At 39.3% G+C, this 27,007-nt stretch overlaps 1 protein-coding gene across 2 annotated transcripts in view; it reads left to right on the forward strand.

The window, feature by feature from the left end:
• Positions 1 to 27,007, forward strand: part of SPOCK3 (SPARC (osteonectin), cwcv and kazal like domains proteoglycan 3) — a 320,500-nt gene that overhangs the window by 171,333 nt on the left and 122,160 nt on the right. For both annotated transcript variants that reach the window (XM_001507312.4, XM_001507350.4), the window contains one exon: positions 1,832 to 1,946. In XM_001507312.4, the coding sequence (XP_001507362.1) occupies positions 1,832 to 1,946 (115 nt within the window). The remainder of the gene's footprint in view (positions 1 to 1,831; positions 1,947 to 27,007) is intronic.

The raw sequence follows: 27,007 nt of genomic DNA on the forward strand, positions 1-27,007 counted from the left end.
ACACTTGCTCAACTACGTCAGATTCGATTCAGGAAACATGTCTACCAATATGTCTCCCTCTAGAATGCAAGCTCATTGTGCACGGGAATATGTCTACCAACTCTGTTATATTATGTCATACTCTCCCAAGCTCTTAGTGCAGTGCTCTGCACACAGTAAGTGCTCAATAAATATGATTTATTGATACCAATTCTGTGGCATTCTCCCAGGTGGTTTGTACAGTGGTCTGCCCACAGTAAGCTTGCGATAAACTCCATTGCTTCATTTATTACATCCACCCTGGCACTACTATTTGATCTTCCTTCACTCAGTTGATGGGTTTAATTTATGTCATGGTTATGAGACACCTTTTCTGATTGGTTACTCTCTACAGGAGCCACTTTTTTATTGATTTTTGCTGAGAGGATCTGAAACTTTGTTAAAACCTATTAGAGACCTCCAGAGAGAATGTTTTTGAAACATCAAAGCTAGTATGCAGAAGGGGTTTGGAGCCAGGGCCTTCTTGTGGGCAGGATTTGAAACTTTATTAAAACTCCATTAGAAAAAGACAGGAGGTGTATCCTTTCCCATCATCAACTGCATCTTCTCTGCTGCGGGAGTTTGGATCCAGTGCCACCGGGGCTCAGCAGAAGCTTTGTTAAAACCTCCCAGTTCCCAAGTACTAATGAGATCACGGTAGGACACAGAGACTGAGAGAGGGAGAGAATGTTTACAAAATAATCAAAAACCTTCCACCTTCTTCATCACAGAAGGACCTGCCTCTCTTTTCCCGGCTCCTCCTCCTCCTATTCACTAGATCTGCCCACGTAGTAATTCAATGTGAGAAACAGATTATGATGAGGTTGTCCTGAAGACATCTGAGAATGCTGCCTGATATACCATATTTAAGGATTTCTCCTGAACAGCATGCTGTAGCTAAAAATGTGCCACTCTTTATAGAATGCTGAAGAAGATCTAAGTAAATCAAACTGGACACAGTCTCTGTCCTTAAATGGGGCTCGTAGTCTAAGTAGGAGGGAGAACAAGTATTGAATCCTCACTTTGCAGATGAGGGAACTGAGGCACAGAGCAGTTAAGTGATGAGTCCATCATTGGACAGGGATTGTCTCTATCTGTTGCCGAATTGTACATTCCAAGCACTTAGTACAGTACCCTGCACATAGTAAGCTTTCAATAAATACTATTGAATGAATGAATTTGCCCAAGGTCACACAGCAGATAAGTGGCAGGCTGGTCTTAGAAATTCGGACTCTGGTCCACGCTCTTTCCCCTAGGCTACGCTGCTGTGTTCACTCTATTTAAAACTACTGGGCCTGCTTTTAGTTCTTTTATCTAAAAGTCCTTAATTAGGCCTATTATTTTCCCTCCCTTCTCCAAAGAGGTATTCCTCGATGAATTAAAGAAGAATTCAGGTTTTCCTGTGTCAATTCCTGGTAGAATGTAAACAGTTAATGCCCACTGTATTTTCCCCCCACCAGAATTATTGGCCAACCTGAATAAAAAGTGTTGGTTTGATTGTTAAGCTCATAGTAAGAACTTCATTCAGCTTAGGTTTTATTATCTGATCCCAGAGTTCGGTGCTTTGCTTTTGATCAGCCAGGAGAGTGGGTCTGCTGAGCTACAGCTGGTCATTAACTTTGAGTTATGCTGGTGCCAGCAACAGCACTAAGCATCTTTAAAGAAAGGAAGAAATTCTGTGGGCCAAAGAAAAAACAACATGCAGAAAAAAGGATATATGAATTACTTTATCAAATGGCGGTTGATATGGTTGAAATGCTTTTCATTTTAAAGCGATATATTCTTAATGCATTTTCCCTTCCATCTGTTTTAGCTTTAAACCCTGCTAAAGACCCATGCTTAAAGATGAAATGTAGTCGCCATAAAGTGTGTGTTGCTCAAGACCATCGGACTGCAATTTGCATCAGTCACCGGAGACTAACACACAGGTAAAATTTTAAAGTTAAATATCATTCAACTTTAGTAAGTGCAGATTTCTTAATTTATGATATTCGTTGAAAACCTAATATGCCATATTCTGTTGAAAAGTCTCAGGAGTCTGCTTTTCACATTGCTGATTCATAATTGCATCAACCATGGTGATACACCTCAGACTTGATGACCTCTGCTACCGGATTTTCAGTCTAGAATATGATGGAGACAGATATGGGGCAAGATTGGATTTAAGATGGAGGGGCTACCTACTGATGCTTGTTTTAGTAGCTGGTTTAAAAGAAAAAGAAGGAAACACCAAACGATTTACCCAGCAAAAGGCGGTTCCTCATTGATATCTACTTTCAGTGCTCAAAATATGGTCTTCTGGAAGATCCCTACCTGGGCTCTGATTGGTCTGTGGGTCTTAGACCTACTTTGTCTTTGAGCTAAATTGGGCTGGGCCACAAAATATTGTACATTCCAAGCGCTTTTGTACAGTGCTCTGCACATAGTAAGCGCTCAATAAATACTATTGAATGAAAACATTGTGCTAATTTGGGGCTAGATTCATTCTGGGATGGTTTGATCGAGTCATAAGTTCCCCTTTACCCCTCTCAGTTCCATTATTTGGTTTTGGGCATTTTTAGATCCAAGGCTTAGGGAAGCAGCATGTCCTAGTGAGAAGAGAATAGGCCTGGGAGACAGAAGACCTGGGTACTAATCTCAGCCGGCCAATTGCTCTGCCAATTACTGTGTGACCTTGGGCAAGTCATTTAACTTCTTTGTGCCTTAGTTTCCTCAACTGTAAAATTGGGATTCAATACCTGTTCTCCCTCCCATTTAAAACTGTGAGCCCCACGCGGGACAGGAACTGTATCCTTCCTAACTGACATGTACCTACTCAAGTGCTGAGAATAGTGTATGACACATAGTAAGTGTTTAAAAAGTACTATAAAAATAGACCCCCACTTCTCCTTGCAGTCACCATAGTTACCTTCTGACATTTTCTTTCTACTCGCAGCAGTGACCTTTTGCCATTCTTTCCCAACACTGCCACTGGAGCTTGAAAATGAGCAGTGAGATGAGAACTAGGAGAAAGAAGATGGAGGGAGGAAGACTGAGGAGTTCTGTTCCAACAAATTAGGAGGGCCTACTTGACTCTAGATGGGAAGGATATCAGCATGGAGGTACTTCACAGGGTGACCATTACAGTTGGAAGTGCATATCTGAGCTCCTTCCTGCTTATCTCTCTCAGTGGGATGCAGGCAGGAGGAGAAAAAGGCTTCTGAAACCTCAGTCTGAGTCCTACTGTACCGGATCTGGGCTGTAGCCTCAGACCTTACGGCATCCACAACTTCTTTCACAGAGCCAGGAGGAGTTCTACCTCATTCATTGGCCAATGGCATCCCTCTCTCTTGTACGTAAATTCGCTGATGCCCCACAGCTGGGCAGAGATGGGTGCCATAGCTGGATGCTTTAAGCCAGGCTAATTGGGAAAAAAACATGTCTTTGCCAATCCCTCCACATGGCTGTGACTTCCACCTCACAAGGGAAATCTGACTCGACATGTGGGATGGAGCAACAGTATTTATATGATGAAAGCACCTAATTTCCTTGTAGATATAGATGGATATTAGTGCAGAGCCAGATTCAAAGGTCACACTAGCCTTTAGTACTTTTCTTAAACGGTAGTTAAAACTGCGCTTTGAATCTGTGCTCTATTTCAAATGGGATACACTAAATTAATGTCAGATCATTTTCAGACTATAAAGTTTTTCTCCAGAACATAAAAGATAATGTAAAGTTGTTTTATTTTTTAAAATGGCTGAGTACTTGTATTACTAGTTGCTTATTCTTCGAAACAAACAAATGCACCCATCAGAATGAACAAGAATCATAGAAGGTGTTTAAACAGAAGCCTCGAGAAGTTAAATGATCTACTCATAGTCACCCAGCATGGGAGAAACAGGAGACAGAGGCAGTAATCTCACAGTGTGGACAATGGCTTAAAAATGATGGTATTTTTAAGTGCTTACTACATGCAAAATAATGTGGTCAGCTCTTTAGTAGATATAAAAATAAGCACAATCAGCACAATCTAAGAGGGAGAGAGGACAGAAGTTTTGTCCCCATTTTAAAGATGAAAAAACTGAGGCTCAGTCAAATGAAGTGACTTACCCATATTCACATAGTAGACAAGAGGCGGATGTGGGATTAGAAACCAGGTCTCCTGACTCCCAGGCCTTTCCATATTGTTCCCTGTGATCATCCACCATCTTCATCACTTTGACTGTGGATACCTAACCCCAAGGATCTATAGTTGGTTTTCTGGCCAGAGCTCCATCAGTGAAACCATTACAGTATCTTATTAACATTGAATCAATAACAGCATGATCTTTTATAAGTGATGGCCAGGTCCTGGTAATTTTAAAAAAATGACTAGATAGAAGGAGAATACTAATAATGGCATTTGTTAAGTGCTATAATATAATAATAATAATAATGGGATTTGTTAAGTGCTTACTAGGTGCCAGGCACTATACTAAGCACTAGGGTGGATAAAACAAACTGGGTTGGACACAGGCCCTATCCCATGTGAGGCTCACAGTCTCAATCCCCATTTTATGATGAGAGAACTGAAGCCCAGAGAACTGAAGTGACTTTCCCAAGGTCACACTGCAGGCAAGTGGTGGAGCTGCTATTAGAACTCATTACCTTCTTAGTGCCAGGTCTGTGCTCTATCCACTATGCCATGTTGCTTCCTGATTCTTATTTTCTCAGATGATGTAAAGTATAAGACACTTGGATGTTACCTGATTTGGAATATTACCTCTTTCCAAAGAAGAAAGATTTTGAGATTCATATTGAAGTTTCTGAGATCACTTCTCCTACTGTGTGCATGTCTGATGTTTTATGCCCCTTTTCTGTCTGTGCAGCTGCAGATAATTAACACTATTTCTAGCTCTATGTTGTTGACACCAATCGATGTTGCTGTTATTAAAAGAAAGAGGTTTGGGCATAATAAGACATGTTAAGGTTGACAAAGTTGTTGTTAAACAAAACTAGCCATGTTAATTTCAGCTTCATTTACAGCACAGGAGGAAAAAAATCAATGCTATATAGAAAATGAAAAAAAATGAAGGAAAATCTTTCAGTTTACTAAGAAGCCATAAAAATAAGAAATAATGGACCAAATTATTCAAATGACTTATCCAGAGTCTATTTAGGATACAAATGGTTACTGTTCTAGGAAATTTCCATTGCTGATTCACTTTTTATTAGCACCTGAAGTTTCAAATTTTATAAACAAAACCTACATGGAGGTCAAAGTGACCTTGATATTCTTAGGATTAACAAAAACCTATGTGGAAAGAATACATTCCTGGGAGTCAGGAGACCTGGTTCTAACCCTGGCTCCACCATTTGCCTGCTTTGTGACCTTGCGCAAATCATATTTCTCTGTGCCTCAGTTTCCTCATCTGTCACATGGGGATCAAAAACCTGTTCTTCCTCCTGCTTTTAGATCATGAGCTGCACATGTGATTCATCAAATCATATTTATTGAGCACTTACTGTGTGCAAACTACTTTACTTGAATGCTTAGGGACGGAGACTATGTCCAACATGATTGTCTTGATTCTACCTCAGTGTTTAGTACTGTGCTTAGAAGCAGCGTGGCTCAGTGGAAAAGAGCACGGGCTTTGGAGTCAGAGGTCATGGGTTCGAACCCCGGCTCTGCCACTTGTCAGCTGTGTGACTTTGGGCAAGTCACTTCTCGGTGCCTCCGTTACCTCATCTGTAAAATGGGGATTAAGACTGTGAGCCCCACGTGGGACAACCTGATTCCCCTGTGTCTACCCCAGCGCTTAGAACAGTGCTCGGCACATAGTAAGCGCTTAACAAATACCAACATTATTATTATTATTAGTAAGGGCTTAACAAATGCTACTTAATAAAAACATGATCACTGGTTGTTATTAGTATCAACATCATTATTTTATTATCTTGGGAAATGGTCATAGAAGGTATGACTGGATGACAGTTGCCTACCCCCAGTACGCTCTCTTCCTGGTGGGAACATGGCCTTGATGAAGCTGTGGAGAATTATGCTTTGTTTCTCTGCAAATCTCTAGTTTACTCTCTCCTTCTGCCTACCTTCAATCCCTATTTCTCCAGGGCATACTCCAGGGGAAGGATCATGTCTCCTCTTTCCATGATCAAAATTGCATATTTCACCTTTATGTACTACTCATATTCTATTAAATTCTTGTACTCAATGTTTTTGTTTTTCTTTTTCAAAGATGCACTGTAAAGATTTCATTACAAGTATCAGGTGCCCTTGACACCTAACAACGTAATTTGGGATTGGATTGCCGTGGAACTGATTAGTTTTACTCTATGTTGTTGCTATAGTAATCCTGCCTACTATGAGAGAAACAAGTTTAGGCATTAGTAAATGTCCTAGGTTGAGGAGACAGTGGAGATGAGATTTGCATCTGTGGGATTGTGATTGAATCGGGATCTCTCTTAAGAATAGCTCTCCCTGCCTCCTCAGGGGAAATATGGAATGACCACTGCCAAATTGTACACTCCAAGCACTTAGTACAGTGCTCTGCACACAGTAAATGCTCAATAAATACGATTGAGTGAATGAATGCAATGACTTTTGCTTCAGCTGCAACAGACCCATTTATTTAGAAAGCAGTGTGGTCTAATAGAATGAGAATGAGCCTGGGAGTCAAAGGATGTATTTGTTTTTATTCCCGGTTCTGCCATTTGCCTGCCATATGAACTTGGGCAAGTTGTTTAATTTCTCTGTGCTTCAATTTCCTCATCTGTCAAATGGGGATAAAACACCTTTCCCCCTTCCCCTAAGACTGTGAACCCCATAATCTCATATCTACCTTGGCACTTAGTAAAGTGCTTAGCACATTGTAAGTGCTTAACAATCAACTCTTTCAGGAACCCTAATTACATGATTAATTTAATTTCCTCAAGGCACAGGAGAAAGAGGCATCGCCATTCCCAGAGATGATTTTAGATTCATTCATTCATTGAATCAATCATATTTATTGATCAATCACTGTGTGCGGAGCACTGAACTAGGCACTCGGGGGAGTACAGGACAACAATAAACAGACATATTCCCTGCCCATGACGGGCAGATTTGACTCAAATGAGGAGTCAGGACAATGAGGTGGAGATTACAGGATTTGTAGTCATCACAAATGTCTCTGTAAGCCCATGAATGAGGTGTGACACCATATTGCCTCTCTTTATTACTGTATCGTACTTTCCAAGTGCTTAGTACAGTGCTCTGCACACAGTGAGCACTCAATAAATATGATTGAATGAATGCATGAATGAATACATTGCTAAAGCAATTTTATTTTCTCCACATTAATTTTTATTTTCTCCTCATCCACATTACATGACATTCACAATTTAGATGCATAAACATACCTCACTATAAGCACTCCTTGAAACATTTTTGTCTTTGTGCCTAAGTTTAGGGAGTTATTCATTTTAAAATCTAAAGTGAAAATACTCCATTTCTTTTAAGTTAATGCAAATTTTAGGTGGATTGCCTAGGAACAATCAGTAGCACTGTTTGGGGGACGCAGATAGCTTTACTTAACCAATCCAGAGGATGTCAGTTTCTTCTAGGAAATGAGCTTGAAGGAATGCTTTAACTTAGGGACAAACCTGATTTTCATAAGGCATGAGAGTCTTTCTCAGATTATGAAGAAGAGAAGAAGACCTAGAGTTTGGACAGGGAAAGTGGAAAAAGAAAAGTTAAAGTTCTTTCTTGTAAGAATAGAATGGGTCATCAGGGTAGTTTTGCTTGAACCGAAGGGGTCAGACTAGCAAACTCTGGTATAATAATATAATAACATTTTTAATGGTCATGATGATACAAGTAGTATTTAAGTGATTACTACATAATATATTTTTGTGTTAAACCCTTGTAGTATTTGTAGTATTGTGAAATTTCTTAAGTACTTACTATGTGTCAAGCACCAAACCAACAGCTAGGGTTTTCTGTCTAAGTAAGAGGGAGGTGTTTAATCCCCATTTTACAGCTGAGGAAACTTAGGCACAGGAAGTGAATTCACTTGTCCAAGGTCACACAGCAGACAAGAGGCAGATGCAGGATTTGAAGCCAGGTCTTCTGACTCCCAGGCCCATTTTCTTTTCACTAGGCCATACCACCATGTTTACCAACTCTTTCCTATTATACTTTACCAATTGCTTAGTTCAGACTCTGCCTACAGTAAGCACTTAATAAATACAAATGATTGAGTAGTCAGTCAGTCGTATTTATTGAGTACTTACTGTGTGCAGAGCACCGAACTAAACACTTGGGAGCGTACAATATAAGAATAAACAGACACATTCTCTGCCCACAATGAGCCAACAGTCTATGGGGGAGACAGATATTAATATATATAAATTACAGATATGTACATAAGTGCATATGAATAAAGAGAGCAAATCAGGAAGACACAATGGAGGTGGAAGAAGAGGAACTGGCAGTACTTTCCCAAGGCCATTCCCAACTTGGGAAACTGATTTTCAGAAAATAGGAACCTGTGGTTGGAAGAAAGAGGACTTGCTGCAGGAGCTAGCTAGACCTTTCTATCTCCAAGAGACCTAGTAATGTGACCTAGTGGAAAGAACACAGCACTGGGAGTTAGGAGACCTGATTCTTGTCATGCTCCACTTCTTGCCTGCTGTGTAACCTTAGACAAGTCATTTCGTTTTTCTGAGCCTCAGTTTCTTCATTTGTGAAATGGGAATAAATAACATCCTCTCCTTCCTCTCTCCTAGAGTAAGCCCTTGTGGGACATGGTTTGTGTCCGATCTGATTATCCTGTATCTACTCCAATGCTTCAGACTGTACTTAGCATAGCATAGAGGAGTCACAGCAAGTTGGCATTTGGGGAGTGGTTCCCTGTTTTTCTTGTATGGTAGTGAATTTCGAAATAGGGGCATGGTTTTCTGCATTTATTTTTCAGTAAAGCTAAAATTGATTTTCAGGGATTTTCAGAGATTCTGTGGGTAAAACCCTTGAGAGACAACTTTAGAGAAAACCATGGACAGCTGTAAGTCCGTTTCCACGACTCCCCCCTCCTGCCTGATTCCTGCTATCTGGATATGATGGAGTGGAAGCTGAAGCTCCCCAGACGTCAAACTGTCAGGGATTTTGCCCAGACTTGGCCCTGAAAAGTGGTCCACCAGGCCATGAAGACACTCTGGTGTGCCCTAGGGAATGTGATTCAATAAGTGGATCAGGCAGGTGGAAATAATTATTGTACTGCTAAATTGCTCCTAATGGTGAAGAGTGTTTTTTCCCAGAAAGAACCAAACTGAGTGTTTGCATTGCATTTGGAATGTGAGAAAAAGTGCTACATACCTTTCAGAAATGTGATGATTATTATATCTGCTTTCAGTAACCTCTCCATCAAATGGGCATTTCTAAGTTTTCTTTCCCCAGGAGCTCAATTATATTTCTCAACATTTTACAGAATTTAATATTATCAGTCATAATAGCGTGTTGTCCACTGATCAGTCTCCCTCTGAATTCATTTTATTTTAATCTTGGTCTTTTAAATATTAAACTAAAGGTATAGGTACCTAGTTCTTATTAAAGGCTCTAGAAATATCGGATAACTCACAGCTGATGCTTCTGAAAGTGAAGTCTTGGCAGAAAATCAAAAGTATTTCTGGTTAATGGAAGTTAAGGATTGCAATGCATTAATTTTTAAACCCCATGGAAAGACTCTTTTCTCTCTTGTTATTTACTAATAATGTAAAAGAAAAAGAAAAATACTAAGGCAGATTGGAGAGTCAAATAGTAACTTGTCTTATGCTGTTGCATTATCTCCAACCCTTAGCGATGTCACGGACACATCTCTCTCAGAACCCCCCACCTCCAACCTGTAATCATTCTGGTAGTGGATTCACAGAGTTTTCTTGGTAAAAATACGAAGGTGGTTTACCATTTCCTCCTTCCACTTAGTCACCTGAAGCCTATGCCCTTGAGTCTGTCCCTTGCTGTTGCTGCCAAGTACAGGTGAGTTTTGACTTGTAGCAGATTGCCTTACACTCGCTAGCATTGCCCAAGCTAGGAATGGAATGGATGCATTCTACTAGATTCTCTCTCCTGTAGCCCAGACTGTTAGGATACTGGAAACTCTCCAGGTATGACCCTGAGAGGAACAAAAAGTAGCATGCTCCCTCAAATCACCATTATTTCCTGTAAGCCACTTTTATAACGCTATCAATATAGAAGTCTTTCCCTACATAGAAAACACTGGGAAAACCCAAAGGATAGAGAAAGGCCATCCATGAATGTCTAGCAGTAAATGTAAAATCAATCAATCAAACAATAACTTTTCACAGTATTTGTTCAGCACTTACTATGTGCCAGGTATTGTTTGAAGCACTCGAGTTGAAAGCTGAGGGAGAAATAAGTTATTGAAGGAATGGAGTGTGTATGGAGACTAGAAGGGGGCCCAGAACTGAGCCTCTGGGACTTCCATAGTTAGAAGGTGCATGGCAGAGAGCCTGCAAAATAGACTGAGGAAGAACGGTCAGAGAGATGGGATGAGAACCAGGAGAGGGCAGTGCCACTGAAGCCAAAGTTGGGTAATATTTCAAGGACAACAGGGTAGCCCTCTGTATTGAAGGCAGAAGTAAGATCAAGGTGGATTAAGGTGGTGAGAAGCAGTGTGGCTCGGTGGAAAGAGTACCGGCTTGGGAATCAGAGGACATGGATTCTAATCCAGGATCCGCCACTTGTCTGCTGTGTGACCTTGGTCAAGTCACCTAACTTCTCTATGCTTCAGTTACCTCATCTGTGAAATGGGGTAATCCAGACTGTGGGCCTCACGTGGGACAACCTCATTACCTTGTATCCACCCCTGTGCTTAGAACAGTGCTTAGCACATAGTAACAAATACCATCATGATTATTATTATTATTAGGATGGAGTAGTGGCAACTGGATCTGGGAAGGAGGTTATTAGTGACCTTAAAGAGCACTGTTTCCCTGGCGTGGAGGGAGCAGAAGCCAGATTGCAAGGGGTGGGAGGAGAGGAACTGGCGGCAACATGTATAGACAACTCGCTCAAGAAATAAGAGCCAAATAATAATGATAATTACAATAATTATGGTTCTCGTTAAGCATTTACTAAGTGCCAAGCACTGTTCTAAGTGCTGGGGTAGAAATAAATTAATCAGGGTGGACACTGTCCCTGTCCCACATAGAGCTCTCGCTCTTAATCCACATTTTACAGATGAGGTAACTGAGGCCCAGAGAAATGAAGTGACTTGCCCAAGGTTACACAGCAGACTTGTGGCACAGCCAGGATTAGAACCCAGGTCCTTCTGACTCCCAGGCCCATGCTCTATCCGCTAAGCCACACTGAGGTAGATAAGGCCATAACTGCTGGGTGCCTTGGGGTCAAGTGAAGAGTTTTTTTAGGATAGGGTTGTGGAGAAGGAACCATTGGAAAGTAAGAAGTTGAGGGTGATGGTCATGAAGGGAAGAAAAAATGGGGGGAGCAATAGTTTTGAGGTTAGAAGGGATGAGTTCAGAAGCACAGGTAGTGGGCTTGAACTAACGTAATTGTGCTATTTGTTAAGTGCTTACTATGTGCAAGGCACTGTAAGTGGTTTCCAGTGCAGTTGAGAGTACATTTTCCAGTCTGTGGATGAGAGTAGTGAAAATACATGGGATTTTGGGGTGGTCTCTGGGGAAATATCCATTCAATTGAGTGGACAGGTAACTTCATTCCTCAGACTTCAGTTTTCTCATCTGTAAAATGGGGATTAAATATTTTTCCTTCCTCCTTAGACTGTGAGCCCCAGGTGGCACTGGGACTGTGTCCAACCTGATTATCTCACATCTACTACAGGGCTTGGTACAATAATTGTCAAATAGTAAGCACTTAACAAATCCTACTGTCAGTATTATCTTCATCATCATTTAGACAATGAGACAAATTATTAAAATAAACTAAGGAGACTCGTGTCCTCCCAATGCCACTTAAAAGCTCTCCTCTGTCCAGGTGGGAATGAGAAGTTTTCACTCTATGAATACTTTTGGAATGCAGGGAAGGTGGTGTCTGTTGTGATTGTTGGACACTGGATAAGGCAAGAACAAGACAGGGATGCACAGTGGAAATCTATTCCTTCATCTGTAAATTAGATGAGCCTTATTGTCTTTCTTTTTATCTCTGTTTTCCCTGTAGCTGAAGCTCTAAATATTCTAATATTGTAATATATATATACACACTTCCAAAGGTTATTCATGTTAGAGCTGCCAATTTATCAATAATTGATATTTATTGAGCACTTACTGTGTGCAGAGCACTTGGCAATGCATTAAATGCTACATATTTCTCAAATAAAGAGATTGAACAGATATTTATAAATTAATACTAAAGACAGGATGAAAGAAAGGGAAAATAACCCATGACATTTCTAGTGTTTTTGCTCCTTGGAAAATTGACACTTTATTTCTTCTGTGATTCAGCAGCAGAAGGAAGCTTACGAATTAGATTTGAATCACTCAGCAGAATACTTGTCATTATGAAGCCCTTTCCAAAGTCTGATGACTGGCGTCTGTAAGGGATATGGAAAATGTCAAATGACGAGTTTGCCGATGATAGTTTTAGAATCACATTTCCAAAATGTCCAGCTTGAAGTAGGTGATGAGACTACTGTTTTAGAATAATCATCCAGTTCTAGTATCTGCTGAAATATTTTTGGTCTTTTTCATCAAACTGAGTAAACTTAGTTGATTTCAATGGAGACTGGTGAGAGATGTAGCCTTATTCTCTTCTTAAACAATTTTGAAAATGCTTTAGATGAACGTCAGTGGAGGTAACGGCAAGCGGACTGGACTCTTAATCCCTATTTTAGAGATGAGAGATACCTGAGATACAGAGAAGTCAAGTGAGTTGCCCAAGGTCACAAAGCAGAAAAGTGGTGGAACTGGCATTAGAGCACAGGTCCTTTGATTTTCAGGTCAGTGCACTTTCCACTAGGCTGTGTTGCTTCCCTCTGTGTCATCTGTGTGACCTTGGGCAAATAACATCACTTCTCTGTGCCTCAGTTTCCTCATCCATAAAATGGAATTAAATTCTACTTCCTCCTTCTTAAACTGTGAGTCCCATGAGGGACAGGAACTGTTCAACCAGACTGTCTTCTATCTACACCAGTGGCTAGTACAGTGCATGACATATAGAAAGCACTTAACAAATGTCATAAGAATAATAATAATGTCAAAAGCTTCTGAGCAGTGAGAGGAGGTCCTACAAATCAGGTCTACGAGCAAAAAGTATATCTTTCATTTTGTGCCCAAATTATTTCTATGATTCATTCACTCATCCAGTTGTATTCATTGAGCACTTACTGTGTGAAAAGCGCTGTACTAAACACTTGGGAAAACATGAAAAAATTATTTGGCTATTTTCAAAACGTTTGGAAGGTTTTTTGTTGCGTGTTTTTACTTTTAAATTAACAGAGCATTAAGAGTTAAACTAATTTTTATGAGAGGTTATCAATTATGTAGGTAATTTACTTACGTAAAATGACAAATTTTTCCTAAAACTTGAAAAGCTTAGAATGGGTGAACTGGATAAAGAAAAAAAGCTAAATGTCTCTAAAGCTCAATGCTGTTGAGTAGTGGTCTTAAATCAGACATATATGAATTTGGTAGAAATACATTAAAATACATCCAGAATTGTTGGGTTAAAATTTGCTCATGGTTGATTTTTAAAAAATGTGGATTTTACTTTTGAATAATTACTTACCTTCAGTAACACAACTGTAAGTGTTAGGACAGAGACTGATATGAAAGTATTTTATCTACCCCAGGGTTTAGTACAGCGCTTGGTACCTTATAAGTGTTTAACAAACATCTCGTATTATTATCATGGATGGATTGATAGGGATCTTTAGCCAAGTCCTCTCAAAATGATTTTAACGTTCACCTGTTTAAAGCAGATATCAGAAAGCTGAATACAGACTACCATCAGCATTTGAGTCTCTATTGCACTAACATTTACTGAGAAGTAACCTAATGAATTTGAGTAGTGCTAAATTTCAGAGTGGACATGTAATATATCTAACCTAACTAGGACCACTTATCTTGTGAAAAAACAGCTGGCACACCTAATTCCAATTTACTAATTTATAATTAGAACCCAGGTCTCCTAGGTTGCACTCCTTCCCCTATAACACATTGCTTCTCTGGATTGTTTATTCCCACTACATTTGGTATCCACTATGACACACAGATTCATACATATGATTACGTTATGCTTCTCAAGCATTTCTGTTTCATATTTTTGGCCCTGAAGGAATTATTTCTCATTTATCCATCTACTGATATTAATAGAGCCCCTACTGAGTGCATGGCACTGTATTAGGTACTACAGATGAGTGCGAGGATGATGATTTAGACAGGGTTCCTGGCCATGGAGGGGAGGATAGCATCAGTCAGCCAAGGGAAAACTTAAGTGAGAAAAATGGCAACATAATCTAAGAAAACAGAGATAAAAAGAAAGACAATAAGGCTCATCTAATTTACAGATGAAGGAATAGATTTCCACTGTGCATCCCTGTCTTGTTCTTGCCTTATCCAGTGTCCAACAATCACAACAGACACCACCTTCCCTGCATTCCAAAAGTATTCATAGAGTGAAAACTTCTCATTCCCACCTGGACAGAGGAGAGCTTTTAAGTGGCATTGGGAGGACACGAGTTTCCTTAGTTTATTTTAATAATTTGTCTCATTGTCTAAATGATGATGAAGATAATACTGACAGTAGGATTTGTTAAGTGCTTACTATTTGACAATTATTGTACCAAGCCCTGTAGTAGATGTGAGATAATCAGGTTGGACACAGTCCCAGTGCCACCTGGGGCTCACAGTCTAAGGAGGAAGGAAAAATATTTAATCCCCATTTTACAGATGAGAAAACTGAAGTCTGAGGAATGAAGTTACCTGTCCAAGGCCACCTAGCAGACAAGTTTTGGAACCAGGATTAGAACCCAGCTAAAGTACGCAGATAAATAATGTGGGAATTCAGAGAAGTGGTTTGGGAGTGTAGTAGAGCAATAACCTTATATTGATTAAGCTTTATTTAAAAAATGGGGATAGAGCATATGTTTTCCTTTTGAACAGACAAATCCAGGAGAGTGTCATTCAAGCAAAGGCTTCACTTAAGCCATAGCTATCTGACACTATAAGTGTTTATTGTTTTTGAGAGGAAGTTTATCTTTCCTGAAGAATCTGGGACTGAGGACATAGTGTGATTGTAAATAAAAACCTGGATTCCACAAAATCTGGGCTGCTATAGTGGTAAGCAGGCTCCAAGGTATCCCGTTGAATGTATCTCTCTTATTTTTCATAGGTATATCACTCCTGGTCCTAGTGAATTTATGCAGGATCTAATGGGTAAATCTTTCCCCCTCATGCTATTCCTTAATTACATTTCAGCTTAATGAGCCATTGATTAGTATCTGAGAATCCAGTTGACAAAACACATTTTTGTTCCAGTGATGTGAACTAATGAATAAATGAGTGAAATCTGGGATTTCAATTTAATGCCAGAAAATGCTCCTGAAATGTTGGGTTTTAACTATTCCTCTGCAGCAGTGAATGTGATACTGAAAAGTTCAGTGTTCTCCTTGTTGATGATTACTGGAAAAATGGGACACAGTAGCGTATTGCTCTATTTCTATAGACCACAGTTTTAGTTATTATGACCACCTTCACTTGCCTACTGGCTCTTTAGATCAGTCAGATTCCTAAGAAGCTGAACTGATATTGCCAACTTTCACATGCCTATTTATAGTCTTGGGTGTCCTCCCTGTGGTCTGCCTTCAGACTTGGACTCCAGAACTTGAGAATGTGGAAGCAGGGAGAGGGAACATCCATTTGTCTGGGAGGCCCCAATTGCTATCATCTGGTCAGGTAGGAGGGATTAAAAATAACGTTGTTATTGTCATGTTGATTTGGATATTCTTAAGCACTGCTCTAGACAGATCAGACAGTTCCTACCCTGTACTACAGGACTCATTCATTCAATCATATTTATTGAGCACTTACTGTGTGCAAAGCACTGTACTAAGCGCTTGAGGGAGTACTCCCATCTAAGAGAGGGGAGAGCAGTTATCTCTGTTTTACAGATTAAAGGAAAATGAGATTGATCTTTCATGAAAGAAATCTTTTCTCTACCTACTCAATATCTCTAGAATCTGCCCTTTCATCAACATCCAGACTGCTACCGGTTGATCCAAGCACTCATTATTTCCCACCTTAACTATTTATTTCATTCAGATGAACGGATGATTTTTCTGAAAAACGCTTCAATCTTTACCTCCCAACCCTGCAAAAACCGCCAAGGTTGTCCATCCACCATCATATCAAACAGAAACCTCCTACCATTGTGTTTAAGCACATAATCAGTTCCCTCCCTCCTACCCGACTTTGCTGATTCCTACTAAAAGTCAACCCTCAAGCTCTCCTGCTCTAACATCAAACTACTCTCTATGTCTCCATTTGTCCATCCTGCCACCAATCCTTCTCCCACATTTTCCCACAGGCCTGGAACTCCGTCCCTCTTCTACAATCTACCCTTCTCTCCACCTTCAAAGGTTTTCTAAAATCTCATCACTTTTTTAAGAGGTCTTCACGGGCTAAAGCCTACCCTCCTCTCTACTTCATCTATGAATTTGGCTATGTAGCTCGTATGCACTTTGTTACTCACCATGGCCACACAATACTCATAATGATTAGTCTTGTACTCTATTATTTCCCCTATCCCTAATCTATTTTAATGTCTGTCGCTCTGTAAACTGTAAACCCCTTTAGGCAGGGATCACATCTGCAGACTCTTTTGTAGTGTACTTTCCCTAAGTGCTTATATGGTACTCTGTACCCAGTAAGCACTCAATAATCGATTGATAGACACCACTTTTAAAAAAATGGAAAAGCTCTGTCACAGCCCTCTGATACTTAAAAAGACTCTGACTCACTTGTTCTCCTGGACTTAACCACCTTTTGCATGTCCTTACCGCCTCAGACCATGCATGTCATTTTCATCAATCAGTCACATTAATCGAACAGTTAATGGGAAAGAACAATGCAGTTGGTAAATCTGATCCATGTTCATGAGGAACTTACAATCTATGCACTCTGCCAAAGATTTATGGTGCTGGGTATAGTGATCTGAATTCAGTTAACCCTCAACATATGCCCTAGACTGATTTATTGAAGAGAATCATTTGATGTCACGCAGCAGGGAAGTGTTCAAATTGGGACTGGAACCTGAGTCTTCTTGCTGCCAGTCTCACATTCTTTTTTCTGAGGTCTTGCTGTCTCCCTGTAGCTGAAGCTCTAAATATTTTCCGTGTTTTCTACTTGACCCAACTTCCATTTCTTTTTAATTTCCTTTAAAGGAAGATAACAACATATGGCATTTTTATTTTAGAACAATGAAAAGAAGAAAATTCCATTATGAAAGTTTATCTATCCTGAAGAACTTTTTAAACTACAAGGCATCTTTTTTTAATTATTAAAACAATCTAATACCACTGATGTTTCTAACAAATACTGAGTTAGTAAAATTAAAAGATGTGTCTGCCCTATATATTTTTGTCCAAGAAAAAGCTGAGATACTTTCTGAAATTTCCATTATTCATCCTTGCCTGGTTGTGAGAAACAATGAGCTAACTCTGACAAATTGTACCAGAGTTGCAAAGAAGGCTATTTAGAATGTCATCATTTCATAGTGCAGCACTGCTGTCTGAAGAAGGCCAGCTGGTGCAGTTAAGCCCCTTATTGGAAATTTTCATCTGATTCATTATTGTGATTTGTCGTTGTATACAAAAACACTTAATCATTCTTAGGCTGCAGGCTCTATTGAATTTACTGAAGGCTCTCTGTTTCACTGCATAATTTGTGCTGCCAGTCTGCCAACTTGGAAGGATTTCAAGTTGTTGTATTACCCCCATTTGTTTGCAAAGGAAGTGATGTTGCATTGAGGCTGAGTGCTTTAGTGATGGGATAATAAATAACCACTTCTTCATTTGTAATGTTAAGAGCGTAGGACTTTGATTAGTTCAATTATTGCATATATGTGCAAATATTATTGTCGCTTATATTGTCTAAAGACATGGAAAATCCTCTTCTATTTCTTTTGAAGATTTATTGAACTGTTGTTTAGTTGTCTCTTGCTTGGCATATTTTTCCTTTAAATCCATAGATATTCAATCAATTAATGGCCATTATTAAGTGCGTACTGTGTACAAAGTGCTGTACTAAGCACTTGGGAGAGTACAATAGCGCTGAACTAAGCACTTGGGAGAGTACAATACAACAAAGTTGGTAAACTTGTTCTGTTCCCACAAAGAGCTTACAGTCTAGAGGGGAGATGAACATGAAAATAAATTAGAGATAGATACATAGGTCTTGTGGAACTTACAGAGAAATCTTGAGGGGCACTCATACTTTTCCTAACTGGGAGGTAGAGAGGAAGAGTTAGGTAAAGAGTCTGAGAAGTCTAAGAAGCCTCATTATTATTATTTTTATTATCATGGGATTTGTTAAGCACTTACTATATGCCAAGCACTGTTCTAAATGCTGATATAGAGACAAGGTACACAGGTTGTCCCATGTCTTAATCCCCATTTTAAAGATGAGGTAACTGAGGCATAGGGAAGTTAAAGGTCTTACGCAAGGTCACACAGCAGACAGATGGTGGAGGCGGAATTAGAACCCACGTCCTCTGACTCACAAGGCCGTGCTCTTTCCATGAAGCCACACTGCTTCTCTTAGACTGTTAGCATCATGAATGACAAGAATTTTGCACTTTACACAGAGCTTAGCACATAATAAGAACTTACAACATTCCACAGTTTTTACTGTATACAGTTGTCTTTCATATTGAAGAAGACAGTTGCTGAGGTTCACCTGTATGTGTACATGTAGCTGAAAAGGCCAACGTGGGAGTCAGAGTAATGGCAGACGTTGGACACACAAAAAAGTGTGTCCCTTCCTGTGTTGTGCTTAATGTTTGCCACACCCAGTACTTTCTCTTTTGCCTAATTGTCTCCGTTTCCATTCAAAATGTTTGCTCAAAACAATTTTCATGATTATCACTATTATTATAATTAAGATTGGCCAGAGAGATAAGGGAAAACCAGGGGAGAACTGGATGAGAAAAAAATATTGTTTCTGGGAGAAGGGAGTAATGGAATGATCTTTATGTCAAAGGCAGCTGAAGGGGTCGGGGAGAATTAGAGAGTGGAGTCAATCAGATTTCACAGGAAAGGAGTCTTGGTGACCTGTAGTAAAAGAAATATTCACATTTAATTCAAGAAAATGGAATTATCTCCTTTAGATAGGTTTTCTAAAAAACAGCTCTTATTTGAAGAGTTTCCCACTAGTTCATTGTTTCAAAACAGGCTACTTAAAACTGATTTATTATTCCAAACTTTTCACATACTTGGATTGCACTTTGAAGAACTTCGCTTTTTTCCTACCCTCTCGGGAACCTGTAACAGGGCAGTTTGAGACTTACTGGTTGTTTCTCACTTTTTATTCTGAAGTTTATGTATTTATTCAAATTTTTTTCATCTTATTATGACATTACCTTACCTGCACATTCATTGCAAAGGCAGCAGAGAAAACCATTTTGATTATCAGATTTTTTTTAGTAATTTTTAATTCTTATTCTCTAAGACTTTAGGAGCTTGTCAGTCACAGATGCACATGAAAAACTAATCATTACCATCTACATTTTCATATTGTTAAAAAATCATTATTAACAGAGGGTTGAAAAAGCTGGAAAGAAGACTGATTCTTAATGAGGGGATGTAAAAATAGAAAGGATTTTATTAGATAAATTGGGGATTGATTAAAACAATTTGAGAACAACAAGTAGCTTCTAAGTTCTCTATTAACATTTTTTCTTACATAGCCTAATACCCAGAGTTTGAAATTATTCCCCTGGATTTTGTCTTTTTAATTATGAATTAGCTTTTGTTGGAAGTGAGGTCAGTTCCTGCATTGACAGCTATTTCATGCTTTAATGTTATAAATAAATTGGGGCCAAAACATTACTACTTACTTGTACCAAAAGTGAATAAGATAATTACAAAAACCTCCTGCACTATTATCTTGGGTTCATTTTTGAGATATTTTAGTTCTTCATATGTTGTTTTACAAATATATTTCAATGTTTGAAAAAGATGTTTTCTTATAAATGACAACACTTTTCTCTGTAGTTGAGAAAAACTTCTCTGTAATTGAGAGGATAGAATTTTGAGTTCTTCTTTGTCATTGTTTGGTTTGAGTAAATCTTTATAGATCAATCGATTGAATGAACGATGCAGTCTTCTAGGAGTAGAGTATGTGGATGGTCAAAGAGTCTAATAGCATCAGTGGAACTGATGAGAAGAGGAAGCATATGTTATAAATGTGTAAAAGGATTTGAACGTTGCAACTTCAGGATTCTCACATTAATTATTCATATGAACACTATTGAGCAACTTCTGCCTCCATATGAAATACTGCTATATGAAGACTCATAATTGCCCATCCACTGGCCAAAATAAAATTGAAATTATTGTGGCCATTCTAAGGAATTTTCCAGGCTATCAATAGTCAGATGGACCCATTCTTGTGGCATATAATAATTATAATAATAATAATGGCATTTGTTAAGCTCTTACTATGTTCCAAGCACTGTTCTAAGCGCTGGGATAGATGCAAGGTTATCCAGTTGTCCCACTTGGGGTTCACAGTCTTAATCCTCATTTTACAGGTGAGGTACTGTGGCACAGAGAAGTGAAGTGACTTGCCCAAAGTCACACAGCTGACAAGTGGTGGAGCTGGGATTAGAACCCACAATTTAGGGCTCCCAAGCCTGGGATCTTTCCACTGAGCCATGCTGCTTCTCTGTCTGTATCTTTCATCCCCTTCCCCCCAACTCCAAATGCCCAAATATATGCCTTGTGGATATAGGTAAAGGTCTGTGATTATGTAAGCCTTTCAAAACCATTTTGGAGCTTAGTAATATTCTTTTGAAAAATGTAACGTAATGTAATTTGGAATTTCTATCATGCATCTAGTCATTTCAAGACCTTTGACTTAATAGTGCCAAACTGTAGAGAATTGCTGCAAAGGTTGAGTTCATGAGGTCAAGGGAAGAAGACATATTTCGGAAAAACCATAGTTTGTAATGAGACCTGTCTTACCTTAAAGAAAATGCTACAACTAGGAAATTTAAGTCAATCATAATTGGGAATTGAAAAACATAGATGGCAAACAGCTTCAAGTTCATCTGCTGGAATCCAAAACATGTGGTCAAATCAAGAGAGAGAGTCTTAGTAATGTTGTCCTTGGTTTTGTCCAGGAGATTTGGAAATAATGAAAAAAGTTATGAGAGAAATGAAACAGCAATTGTAGTGACTAGGAGGAAGGTTTTAAAAATGCAAAAAAGTCATACAAGGTTCTCAAGGGCTTACTATGTGCCAGAAACTATTCTAAGCACTGGGGAGATGCAAATTAATCAGCTTGGACAGGGTCCATATCCTACATGACCTTACTCCTACTCCCCTTTTTACTGAGATAACTGAGCCACAGAGAGTTAAATGACTTGCTCATGGTCAGACAGCAGACTAATGACAGAGCCAGACCCAAGTCCTCTGCCTCCAGGGCCAATAATAATAATAATAATGTTGGTATTTCATAAGTGCTTACTATGTGCAAAGCACTTTTCTAAGCACTGGGGGGATACAAGGTGACCAGGTTGTCCCTCAAGGGGCTCACAGTCTTCATCCCCATTTTACACATGAGATAACTGAGGCCCAGAGAAGTTAAGTGACTTGCCCAAAGTCAAACAGCTGACAAGTGGTGGAGCTGGGATTAGAACCCATGACCTCTGACTTCCAAGCCCGGGCTCTTTCCACTGAGCCATGCTACTTCTCTATGCTCTTTCCATTAGGCTATGCTGCTTTCCATAATCAGAAGGACCTGGGTTCTAATCCCAGATCCGCCACACATTTGCTGAGTGAGCTTGGGTAAATCACTTTGCTTCTCTGGGCTTCAGTTACCTCATCTGTAGAATGAGGATCAAAAGTGTTAGCCCCGTGCGGGACAGGGACTGCATCCAACCTGATCAACTTGTATCTATCCCAGTACTTAGGAGACTGCTTGGCACATAATAGGCACTTAACAAATATTATTATTATTATTATTATTATTATTTTTATCAGAGTGGATAAGAGTAGGACCCCTTATCCAACCAATACGGGATTCTACCTCTAACAGCGGCAATAAAATCCTTGGAATAAAAAGTATGGTGGATGTCCTCCTTGATGCCTATCCTATAATGAGGGGGCGATGGGATGGTGAATGGATGGCAGTGGTTAGGCGGAAGAGAATGGAAATGTTTATGGAAGGCAGAATGTGCTGATTAACCACTTTACTACTCTTCCCACATAATGCAGGAAGGAAAAAAAGATCACAACCACCTCTTTGAGACGTGCAGAGATAATGCCTCTAGGAATAAAGTACTAAAGAGCATTAACTAAAAAGAGAGTAAATGGTGTTAAGGAAATAGGAAAATTATGCTACAATTTGGACTTCTTCACATTCAAAGTTAAAATCTGATCCTTCCATTGAAACATAAAGTGTGAGATTCTCTGTTCTAATAGGAATACAAAGGAACAAGAATTCCATTGTGTCTGTGAATGAGAGGTGATAAATGCGCAGTAGGGGTTCAGGAAGCTGTTAATCATTGGAAGGATCCCAGAGACAAAGCAAGGATGCTTGGAAAAGATCAGGGAAGGAATTTATCAGGTCTCTGAATGGGGACTGCAGTGTGGAAGGGCAACTAACTCTCATTCATTCAATAGTATTTATTGAGCATTGACTATGTGCAGAGCACTGTACTAAGCACTTGGAATGTACAATTTGGCAAAGATAGAGACAATCCCTGCTCAATAACGGGCTCACAGTCTAAACTCTCATGATATTCCTTTCTCCATCTTAGTATCAGTTTGATATTGGAAGCCAATATCTGGCACAGCATGCATAGAGCAATGGGCCTGGGAGTCAGAAGGTCATGGATTTTAATCCCGACTCCTCCACTTTTCTGCTCTGCGACCTTGGGCAAGGCATTTCTCTGTGCCTTAGTTACCTCATCTGTAAAATGGGGATTTGAGACTCTGAGCTCAATGTGGGACAGAGATTGTGTCCACCTTGATTTGCTGGTTTCCACCCCAGGGCTTACTTAGAACAGTGTCTGGCACATAGTAAGTGCTTAACAGATGCCATAATTAATATTGTTATCAATAACAGTTTTGGTAATATTTTATTTTAAAATAAGCCTCTCAGCTCTTATCCCTCCCCCAATATGTAAGTGCATATTCTTTTACTGTTGCTAGAGGCTTACCCACTTTTCTTATATCCTCAGTTGACACTTGTGACTCATCAGTCAAGGAAAAGAATTACAAAAAAGTTATTTAAAACAAAATTGACTCCAAATAAACTATTCCATTGTAGTGGTAAATAAACATATTACCTTAAGACAAAATAATAATAATAATGTTGGTATTTGTTAAGCGCTTACTATGTGCCGAGCACTGTTCTAAGCGCTGGGGTAGACACGGGAATCAGGGTGTCCCACGTGGGGCTCACAGTCTTAATCCCCATTTTACAGATGAGGTAACTGAGGCACAGAGAAGTTAAGTGACTTGCCCACGGTCACACAGCTGAAGTATATGGAAAAGAATAGAAGAAATTGTGAAGGTAAAAGGAATAGGGAAAATTGGGGATTATCCTGAGATGACCAGAAGGAATGGGACTTAATACTTACAAGAGATGATAAGTGTTGGTATGTTGCCTATCACATTCAAGCTGACTGTGTGGGGAAAAAGCAGCTATACTGTAAAGGGCCTCTCTTATAAAAAACCTGTTAAGCAATAAATGTTATTCAATATGCATCACCTAATGGAAGTGAGTCAGTGCAGCGCCAAGCTATTTGGGAAACAACATTATGCAAAACTTTCTCATGTGGAGGCTATTTACATTGGATAGTTTGGAAGGAAATAGGTGTTCTTAGATCCCTTTGATGCATTAAGGAGGAGAAAACATTGCTTTCATATCATTGAAAATATTTTTCTGTGACATTAAACAGATTTACAAAACACATCATTTCATCTTTTTGATAGTTTGCCACTTAAGATGGCTGCCATAAACAGCTGCAATAACATATTCTAATTAGCACAGCATTTTATTACTTTTTGTTCCCGTACTAGGAAACCTTTTTTTTTTATAAAAAGGAAAATCACATTTGTTTAAGTTCGCAAAACTCATTCTCACTTGATCAGAGCAAGGATGTCTCCTGGAGAAAATGAGGCAAACAGGACAGTTCCATTTATTGTAACTAATAGGTTGGGCCATTCATCTGTCTTTAAAGATCTCTTTCCCCATTCTTAAAATGTCTCCTTTGATGCAGACATAAACTTGATCCTCAGAGACACTTTCTTACTCTACAAGTTGTAGAGCAAGACAAACAGTAGCCTGATATTAATTAAAGGTCAAAACATGTAGGAACCTAGTGGCAGTCCTTGCTGGGAAAGTAAGTGGAAAAATCTAACCGCGGACTCGGAAATATTAGATTAAAAAGAACTTCAATATATCCTTCACTTTTTGACAAGTAATTGAAGAAGACTGAATTGTAAGAGAGGGTGTCCAAGGTTAGAGAGATACTATGAAATGACATCGCGTTTGCTGCCTGTTTTAAGATGAAGTGTGCTGGAAACATTTCAACAGAGCCATCGATGGAAAAATATTGTTTTCCATTTTCACTTTCAGGTTCCATCCCACAGAATAGTCGGGGGAAAGATTTACTCTATGACTGTATTACTGTTCATGACTTAAATGATTTGCGTACTGCTGGAACTGGAAGAGCTAGAAAAGACATTATCTATGGTCACTCATTTATTCAATCCTATTTATTGAGTGCTTACTGTGTGCAAAGCACTGTTCTAAGCACTTGGGAGAGTACAATACAACAACAGACACATTTGCTGCCCCCATTGAGCTCACACGCCTCCCCATTTCTTCTGCTTTCAGAACTGCAGTTTTTGGTGTCATGATCTCAAAAGATATGTGTCATGTATACCAAATTTGAGGATTGCTGAACACAACCCTGACTGCAAGCCAATGAAAGAGCCCATTAGAGTGTAAGCTCCTTCTGAGCAGGTTTCCTGTGGCTCCTGTACTTTCCCAAGTGTTTTGCACAGTTTGGTGCACCGGGGGGCTTCACTAAATATTCATGCCACTACTCCCAGTGAAAACAGCACACCAGGTTTCCCCCCAGGAACTTGTCTTATTCCAATAATAATAACGTTGGTATTTGTTAAGCGCTTACTATGTGCCGAGCACTGTTCTAAGCGCTGGGGTAGACACAGGGGAATCAGGATGTCCCACATGGGGCTCACAGTCTTAATCCCCATTTTACAGATGAGGTAACTGAGGCACAGAGAAATCAAGTGACTTGCCCACAGTCACACAGCTGGCAAGTGGCAGAGCTGGGATTCGAACTCATGACCTCTGACCCCAAAGCCCATGCTCTTTCCATTGAGCCATGCTGCTTCTCTAACAAAGGGCAGATGTATTGCTTTACCTACATATAACTATATCTATATAGAGAAAGTGATATCTATATCTATGTGGAGAGTGATATATAGAGATGTGTCCTTAACTATACATGTTACATGTGTCCTTAACTTAAAACATGTGTCCTTAACTATACAACCAGTCCTGCATTACTGATTACTATGTCTAAGACACTCTTCTAAGCACTGAGGTAGATACAAGATGATCAGGTTGGACACAGTTTCTGTCCCACATAGGGCTCACAGTCTTAATTCCCATTTTACAGATGAGGAAACTGAGATCCAGAGAAGTGAAGTGACTTGCCCAAGGTCAAACAGCAGACACGTGGCAGAACTGAGCCTTGACCTTCTGATTTCCAAGCCCATGCTTTTTCCACTAGGTCGTGAGGTCCTGATTACTGATTCCTAGACCCATGTTCTTTCTACACACTAATTCTGCTTCTGTAAAGTAATGATGATGACAATAATTGAGTCATCCGTTAAGCATTTAATATGTGTTAAGTAAAAACTACTGATATTGATGCAATACAATCAGATCAGACATGGTCTGATTGAAACTGGCCATACATTAAACATTTTCATATCATTGTGTAATTTTACTACAAATTTCACTCGTGGCACTTTTGTCCAGAATCACATAGAGTGGTTAGGGGCAAACGTTCAGTGTTTTATGTGGTTAACGTCGATCACATGATATGCTACCATAAAGCACTAATTGTCTTGTACTGGCCTGAGAGAATAAATTGACTTTCCTAAATGCCTAGCTTACTAACAGGTCCCTTTGAAGAATCAAAGTCACTGTGTAAGGGAACATTTATTGTCAAGAAAATAAGAAAAGATATGGGACTTTTCTCCCTGTTTCAGCGACAGGTTTGTTGGTGCTGTTATAAAGCTATCAGTGTACTAATAATCTCAATATCAATATTCTGATCTTCTCATTTTTTTCCCTGAGGGTGGTGGATGTTGTGCTTTGCCTCTGAAATGAATAAGATCAAAGTATATCTTGAGATTTTAAATATCTTTTTGAAACCCAATTTATCATCTTTCATTTCAGTCTAATACTAGAATAGTGAATTTTACTAGAGCAGAATTAAATTTCCCTGTTCATATTAAAACAACTACTGATCCTGATTTTTACAAGCAGGAAGAGTGTGTTTGGATTCATTCTACATATATTCAATTCCAAAACATTCTTTTTCATCCATCATTTGGTTTTGGCCAGAACTAGCTGGGCAACTGAGTCAGCTCTGCCCTTCTGTGTACATTGCAGAGACTGGTGCTGTGCAAATTTAGAGAAATGTCACTTTGCATCTAGAATGCCATTAACAGTGAGTCATTCACCAGTTTTTGTCCATCCACGGGAT

Source organism: Ornithorhynchus anatinus, chromosome 12, assembly GCF_004115215.2.
Source record: "Ornithorhynchus anatinus isolate Pmale09 chromosome 12, mOrnAna1.pri.v4, whole genome shotgun sequence".
NCBI classification, from domain to species: Eukaryota; Metazoa; Chordata; class Mammalia; order Monotremata; family Ornithorhynchidae; genus Ornithorhynchus; species Ornithorhynchus anatinus.